The sequence below is a fragment of the Tupaia chinensis genome, unplaced genomic scaffold (genome assembly GCF_000334495.1).
Source record: "Tupaia chinensis unplaced genomic scaffold, TupChi_1.0 Scaffold150175_1, whole genome shotgun sequence".
Lineage (NCBI taxonomy): Eukaryota > Metazoa > Chordata > Mammalia > Scandentia > Tupaiidae > Tupaia > Tupaia belangeri.
Genome location: NW_006210013.1, coordinates 890540 through 898837, shown reverse-complemented (window position 1 = coordinate 898837; position 8298 = coordinate 890540). Strand labels below are relative to the sequence as shown.

General features: G+C 45.1%; 1 protein-coding gene across 1 annotated transcript in view; it reads right to left on the bottom strand.

Moving 5' to 3' along the window:
* Nucleotides 1-707: 707 nt before the first annotated feature.
* Nucleotides 708-8298, bottom strand: part of CAPN2 (calpain 2) — a gene marked incomplete at its 5' end in the record, with an annotated part of 75241 nt that continues 67650 nt past the window's right edge. Inside the window, 5 exon segments of the mRNA XM_014585641.1 lie at nt 708-1591; nt 4390-4448; nt 4708-4824; nt 6001-6079; nt 6734-6802. Of these exon segments, the coding sequence (XP_014441127.1) occupies nt 1568-1591; nt 4390-4448; nt 4708-4824; nt 6001-6079; nt 6734-6802 (348 nt within the window).

Sequence of the window (8298 nt, the reverse complement as noted above, 5' to 3'; positions counted from 1 at the left end):
GAGAGAGAGAGAAAATGGGAAAGAGCCGTGGAAAGAAAAAGAATGTCTAGTTGAGAGAGAGACTAAGATAGGCCGGGGACTGCAGTTTAGAGCAGAGATTCGGAGAGCGCTCTGGGGGAAGGAGATAGGGTTTGGGTTAGGGTGAGTTTGTAGAGGGTCAGAAAATTGGTTATGGTTTTAGAAAAGGTTACTGAGGCCCAGCAGGTGGCATGGTGGTCAGGGTATTGGCGGATGTTACATTACGTGGGAAAAGTCAGGATGCTGAGTAATTTCCCTCCCCTTCTCTTTTCAGTCTTTTAAAAGTGTGCTTTGGTAGGCATACACCTTATTTATCTTTTTAACTTTATCTTTTACATTGACTTTTAAAAGTGAAGCTATGGGGCCCAGCAGGTGGCTCCCTTGCTTCTTTATACCTGGGAGCTGACCCAGTGAAACGGAGGTGGCAGGGAAGCTGGGAGCTTCCCCAGAGGCATGTCTGTGCGCCTTCTTGATACAAGTCAGAACTACTCATACTTTGTGGTCAAATTATCAAGAGTTTTTGAATTGGATTATAATGCCACCTTTTAATTATAGGTGAGATGCCTTTTCTTTTCAATACGTGAATTTACAGAGGTAGCATACCTTATTAAAGCAGAAACAAGCCATAATTGTGTGTGCTCATAAACCATCCCACCGGGGCCACCCTCAGGAAGAAAAACAAGGCCTGGTGTGACTGCATGGGGCGACTCTTTATTTAACAGTCCATCTAGAAGAAGATAAGGCAACAAGGCAGTATGTAATGTTGCAAGCATTTCCCCAAGGTCAAGCTGGACACACGCTTGTTTCCACAAGCACTCCTAAGCAATGCCCTCCCTAACTCCGTGCACAAACACCAGTGGTGAAGTTCACAAGGTTTTGAGGCAACTTCGGCCTGGTTTTGGCGTACTGTTGCAGTTGACCATGAGAAGGATCCCTTGTGTTGGTGAGACTAAATGCCCCAGGCTGAGTATGTTACCAGTCCGTACTGTAGAAACCTGTATCTTGTGTAATGCACCGGTGGAGGTACGCTTCCCCACCTAGACGCTTTCGATGCTGGGAAAAGATGACGTCATCATGCATCAAGTTTCTCAGTTTGCTCAAGGGAAATGGGAATCCCCGGGCTGCTGTTTGGTAGACGCCACAACTGTTGCATTAAATATTTCCAGCAAGGGCCTTGTGTCCTTTGAGACTTGACTTAATGTTTGCTCAGCTATAAAATCCTCCCTGCATTTGTTCCTGATTTAATATTGCTATAAACAGGGAAGTGTGTAAAAGTAAAAAGTGAATATACTATTTACAGATCTAAAGCTTTCTTTGAGCTTATCAGGGATTAAGCAACTCACTTGCATTTGATATAATGATATGCAAATCTTTTAAATGTGGACATTTTGCTATCTCAAATAGACACTGTTATTATTTTCAACTATTATCATCAGTTTAAGAAATGTTCCCATAATTTGAAGGTCTAGATAACAAAGTATTTCTCTGTCAGTTTAGTCCTTGGCTGGTTTTCTTCCATGAGAAGTCTTCAGGCAGATTAGTCATAACTTCAGAGTACTGAGAAACAGAGCCACTGGAAAGAAAAAAAAAAAGCAAGTCAACTCAGTACCTTTGTTCTTTTCTCTCTCTCTCTTTTTTTTTTTTTTTAGGTTTTTGCCATAAGGCCTGTGTACTTGCCAGAGGGAGGGAAAGTGAAAAATCACCCTCGCAAGGGGGGATGGCCATGCCACAATCCCTAATCTTCCATCCTCCTTAGGGATTTTGGGCATGCACAAACACATGCCCAGTGTGACTTTCAAGCCACCGGGTGTGGGACTCAAAACCATGGTTGGCCATGTGAGAGTCCAGTACCTTAACCACCATGCCACCTGCTGGCCCTTAGTAACCTTTCCTAAAAAAAATTCTTTTTTAAATTTGCTATAGGGTGCATGCACTAGAGAGAGAGAGAATGAGAAAGTGAGAAAGTACCCCTCAGGGAGATGGCTATGCCACAGTCCCTTCTCTTCCATTCTTCTCTCGGGATTTTGAGTACATATGCCCGACATGTTTTTCAAGCCACTGGGTCTGGGAATCAAACTGTGTAGTCATCATGGGGGAATCTAGCTGCCTTAACCACTCTGTCACTGACTGGCCTTTTAAATTAAAGGCTATCTTTTTTTTTTTTTTTTTTTTTTTTTGAAGAGGTTTTTTCTATAGGGGGTTTGGGTCTCCCGGGATAGGGCGTATGTGCTCACCAGAGAGAAAGAGACAGACAGAGAGACAGAAAGTGAGAAATCAACCCCCGGGGGAAAGGCCACGCCGCAATCCCTTCTCCTCCATTCTTCTCTTGGGATCTTGGGCACACACGCACACGTGCCTAGCATGAGTTTAAGCCACCGGGTCTAGGACTCGAACCGTGGTCGACTACATGGGAGTCCAGTGACATAGCCATTACGCTAACTGCTGGTCCCTAAATTAAAGGCTATCTTTAAAACACCTACACATTATTCTGAAAGACTGACTGTTAGATTAGAAAAGCTGACCAAGGGCTAATACCAGTGCACTAACATGTTTTTCTTCATTTCTGGAGACTAGCTTCTTACAGAAGGTCAGTAGTCTGGGATATTTGAATCATGTAGTTGTAAACTAGATGACAGGGTTGATTGAGAACATGAAAAGAGAAATACAGGCCACACACAAACGTGTTTTCACATCTCTGCCTCAGAGTACCACATCAGGAGTTAGTTTGGGGGGTGGATATCCCTGAAGCCGCGGTTTCAGCCTTCGGTCTTCTATTGATATATTGGAGTGATATGGGAGCTTTAAATCAGAATCTGACTGAATTGGTCTGAGATACAGACTAATTTGATTTAATTTGCCAGAGGGCACGCGTTTGATAGAGACGGAATGAGAGGGTTAAAGTGAGAAAACACTCCATGGGGGGGGTCATGCTGCAATCCCTTCTCCACCTTGTCCTCCTTTTGGGATTTTGGCCACACACACACACACACACGCCTGGCATGTTTTCAACCTGCCACACTGGGCTTTGAACTGCATGGTTGGCCATGTGGGATCCAGATGCCTTAGTAACTAAGCCACGGGCTTGACCCAACATTTCTTCTATACTTGAGAAAACTAAGCTTGGTTCAACACAGGCCCACAAGGGGATGGTGATGTGGCCAGAGTTGGGTGGGAATGGCAAAGTAATCAATCCTGTCGCTGTCTAACAGGAGCAAAGTGGTAAGGAGGACAAGTCTAAGGGAAGACCTCTTCTTAATTTTTGAACTCAGGAGGAAACCAGCAACCAAATAGCTGTTTTACTCTGCTATTATGCATTATAAGCTATCTTTTTTAAAGGAAAATGATTTAATATTATTATTATTATTCAATTTGACCAGAGAGAGAAAGGGAGAGAGGGAGGAAGAGAAAGAGAGGTCACCATATCTGGGACTTGAACCGCAGTGAGCCAAGTGAGAGTCTAGTACCTTAACCACCACAACACTTGCTGGCCCACATTAAAAGGTGTCCTGAGCCAAACAGAATCATGAGTGGACTTCAAAAAGTTCATGAAAAAGTGGAATTAAAGCACCAGTTTACTTTGGTACTTAAAAAAGTGAAATCCTTGTATAGTTTTTTCATAATATACACTTTCCATGAGCTTTTTGAAGACCCAGTGCATTCTTTTTAGTTTTATTTTAAAGGAAATAGAGAAAAGTAATGTGCTCAGGAAGTATTTTAAATAGATCTAAGAATGACAGATCTTCCCAAAACTCAACTTGAATTTGCTCTGAAGCGTTTCTCTATATAAGCACCTTCTCCCATACATGCTAATCAGCAGTTCATGTTTTCTGCGAGTGATCTCTCAGCCACCCCTTCCAAATTTAACCTTGTGCTATACTTAAGGCAAAGCTCAGGAAAAGAGTAGCCAGGTGTGTTTTTTTGGACTGGAGAATCAAGAGGTAGTTGGGGAACAATTGCATTGTGGGAGATCAGAAGGTGATGTAGTGGTTAAGGTGCTGGATTTCCACATGGTGGAGTCCCAGACCTGGTGGCTAGAAAATCATGCCAGGAATGTGTGCCCAAGATTCCAGAAGGAGGATGGAGGGAAAGGAATCGAGGTGTGGCCATTCCCGCTGGAGATGTTTTGCTTTCTGTCTCTCTGTGGCTCTACTGGCAAATGCACATGTCCTAGGGAAAAAAATTCTTTCCCAAAAAGTGTATTGTGGGCTCTTACCACCATTTACAGGCCTATCCCTTACAGACCAGAAGATTTTTAAAGTGAAGTTTTAAGAAGCAGGTCACCTAAATAACAGCCCTTCCCACCCTCTCCATTCCCTAGCCCTTGAGCGAGAGAGGTGGCTGGGAGGTGGTTGGTGTACACTGCTAACTTACAGAGATAAGGTCGAGCTCTATTGTGCCAGTATTCTCAGGATCCAGCTGCTTAAATATCTCTGTGGGGAAGAAAAGGTGGATGCCATAAGTGAGTGAGCTGAAACTTAGATCATTTTATACTCTAACCCCAACTAGGCAGCTTTTATTGAATGCCACAAGCTATTATTTCTTCCTTCCTTCCCCAAATTAATAAAGATTTTTCATTCTCCACTCCTGGACAGACCTGTCTCTGGTTCAGATGATTTCACCCATGGCAGAAGACAGGCTGCTTTAATAGCAAAAGAACCGAAATGGGGCTTTCCCTAAATACCCACTTACTGAATAGCGTTTCCAGTCGAACCAAACACCGAACGAAGTTATCGAAGTCGATGATGAGTTCGTCATCTGCAAACCGAGCAACGATGACTTGGTGCAGTTGACAGGGCAGCTTGAAACCTGAAATTACAGGAACAGACCAACTTGATTGCTGAGTATTAGATCATGCCATGTAGCTCAGCTCACAGGCTGTGGCACTGCTGTGGCAATATGAGTGACAATGATTATATCCTGGCTGCCGCTCTGAGACTGGTTTTATTTTGCAAAGCCAGTAGCGCCTGCTGTTTCTTTTGTTTCCAAACCATTCACCTTGGCCCTGCCTGTTTCCTTACTGACTAATACCTAAGACTTGCTGTTCTCTTTCCAGGGAGTGGTGTTAACAATGCTTCTCTTTTTCTGCTCATTTGTTTAGCTCTGAATCATCTCAGAGACCAGATTCTTCCTGGATATGTGTGGCACACATTGTTCTTGTAAACTAATATTTTCCCTTTTTCCACAGTCATTTTTAATGGGCCCATGGCTGCCTAGTGCTAAGACTGTATCTCCCAGGATCCTCTACAGCCATCTGAGGCTTTGTGGCCAAGTTCTGGCCAATAGGGTGTGTGAGCGGAAGTGACATGTGTGGCCTTAAGGCAGGAAGGCCTCCAGTGGATCTGCTGGCGCAGGTGGGTGTGCTGGCAGGTTGTCCCGGGCCCTGTGGATGATGTCTGGTGAGGCAACATGACTGGAGAGGGGGTAAGGAGGCGGGAAGCCTGGGGCCCCTGACAGGAGGAGGCACCCCCAGCCATGGACTACTTGAGCTTGGATTACTATGTTAGACAGCTGTTTCTTGTTCAAACCACTGTTATTTGGGGTCTCTGCTGCAGCACTGCATCCCAGCCAATACGGTGGACAGCCTCACATCACATCTGTTGCCACCGCAGTCTGCCTCTCTGCTGGTCTACCACGAGCTGTGCCCTTATTAGGGTCTTACCCAAAGGGTGGCGCTGAGACATCCATTTCTGCCTAATCAACTCTACACCAGAAAGCAGGTGCTGGGGAACACCTGTCGAGAACCAGCTTTGCCTGCTTTGCCCGGCTGGCCTGTCCAAGGGAAACAGATTCCAGAAACAGAGGGCAGTGTCCCCAGCTCGCTTGTTCCAATTTGTTTTTAAAAGAGGAATGGAAAGCATGTGTTTGTATCAAGCCAGCACTGACCTGACATTTACTAAGCTTTGCTTACTGTACGCTACAGAGTAAAAAGTGTTCACACAGCCTATGAAGAGATAAAGCAGAGAACACAGTTATGAAGCTTACCTGCTTCCTCTAAGGCTCTCCGCATCTCATAGGAATTCATGGTACCAGACCTGTCAACGTCGATTTCCCGGTAAATTTTCTGGAATATGCAAAATAGTTCTAAGAACCATGACTCAAAGCAAAACAGGTGGCCAGTTAGCTCTGTGGTATGTGCCATGAGGAGATCAAAATTTTCCAGTTCTGTGCCCCCAGTTTAGCTTTGGAAAAGTCACCCATAATTTCACCTTAAATAGCTGATAGTATTTTGCCTCTGGGAGTTGGTTTGTACTGAGTTGGAAGAAAAGTCATGATGCATTTTTACATAGAAAAATACATCATGATTTTCTCAGTGACCCAATAAATGGGCCCATCAAGTCAGTAAGCCAGCTACGAGGGGCCCATGGTATTGTCTTAAATAATTTTTGTATTTGAGTTGTTGAAAATCCAAACTACAAGGCGGCCACACAGCTTTGTCAGGAAACCTTGGAGGGTGGCTATCAGGGGACCCCATTCTGGCTTTCCAACTTCGATACCAGGTGAAGTCGGGACTGGGCCACTGAACTTGCCCAGTCCTTGTCTGTTTGCATCTGCCCAGCCCAGTCTTTACAGTCTGAGCTCCACTGTGGATAAAACCCCGTACCCCTTGGAGATGTTTTCCATCCTCTGGTGAGGTGCTTCACCCTAAAGTGTAAGCACTGCAGGTTCCCCAACTCTAGTCACCTACCCCTCCCACAAGCCCCTCCTGGGCTCTTACTTGGTATTTTTGAATCTTTGTCCAGAGAACGTAGAACTCCTTCAGTCCCAGCTTGCCACTGCCATCCGACTGCCTTCGGTCAAGGAAAGCCCCTTAGGTCTGGGTTCGCTTGGGCACAGCATCACCGGGGTTGTCCTCTCAACTAGCTCTTCTGATAGCCCCAGCACATTCACAAGGAGGTTTTGCAGAAAGATCCTTTTCCTGCTTTCCCATTGGCCAAACCTCCTCCACCTAAAGGGCCCAGCAGGTGGCGTGGTGGTTGGGGTGCTGGCCTCCCATGTGGCTGACCATGGTTTGAGTCCGGACCTGGCAGCTTGCTGTCTCATTTTCTCTCTCTTTCTCTCTGTCTGTCTCTCTCTGGTGAATGTGTGTATCTTATAGCAAATGAAAGAAAACATATGATAATAAAATTCTTTTTCCTTAAAGAATTATTTTATTTAACTTTATTTATTTATATTGACCAGAGAGGGCCCCAAAATTAATTTTCAGAAAAACTGGGACCAGCAAGTGGCATAGTGGTTAAGGGCTCTGACTCCCACATGGCTGACTGTAGTTCAAGTCCCGGACCTGGTGTCTTGCTTTCTCACTCATACACTCACACTCTCTCCCTCTCTGGTCAAATTAAATAAATAAATAAATAAAAATAATTCTTTAAAAAAATAAAGGGGTGGAAGGAAGGCTATAGAGACCTGCTGCTCCTTCTGACTCTGGCTACTGTTTTGATCTGGGGGTGCTGGGGAGGCCCCAGATCCTGCTCAAAATGAGTGATCAGATGACATGCAGAGGGCTCAGGGCTCTTGCTGTTTTCTGGAGATTTTTCAGAATATTTCTAAGAGGCCTTTTTGAAGGGGACTGGTGAGTGGAGGCTGTGCGTTCACTAGATAAAGCTTCATAGTAGCCTAGACTACTGCCCTCACTTCCCATAAATTCAGAAACAAGGGGGAACGGATGATTAGTTTGCCTTGGGGACAGGTGGGTGCCCCCAGAAGCGGCTAGAGCAAGGGTGAAAGAGAATGCTTGGGGGAGGGCCCCTTGTCAACACATCAGGAAGTCTTGGCATGGGACCAGCAGATGGCATAATGGTTATGCTACTGGATTCCCATGCAGTCAACTGTGGTTCAAGTCCCAGACCCAGAGGCTTAAAACTCAAGCCAGGTGCATATGTGTGCATGCCCAACATCCTGAGAGGAGAATGGAGAAGGGCTTGCAGCATGGTCATCCCCCCGGGAGGTGATTTCTCGCTTTTTTCTCTCTCTCCAGCAAGTGCATGCACCCTATTGCAAAAATCTCTCTCTTAAAAAAAAAGAAAAAAGACATCTTGACAGAGGAGACAGTCACATTGAAAATATGGTTTAGGGAAAGTTGTCCTAGGAGAAGTAGTGGGAGTACTGAGGAGAACTGTTTGCAAGGTCAACAGTTTTACGAGTTTTGGACTTCACTTTTATTGTGTTACTGTACTGGCCTGCACTCAGTTTCTCTGCCATGGGCCTTATTGCCATACCCCTGTACCCCATAAAGGCACCCCCAGCCTTACTATAACTTTTACAATAATCCTGAAAGAATGC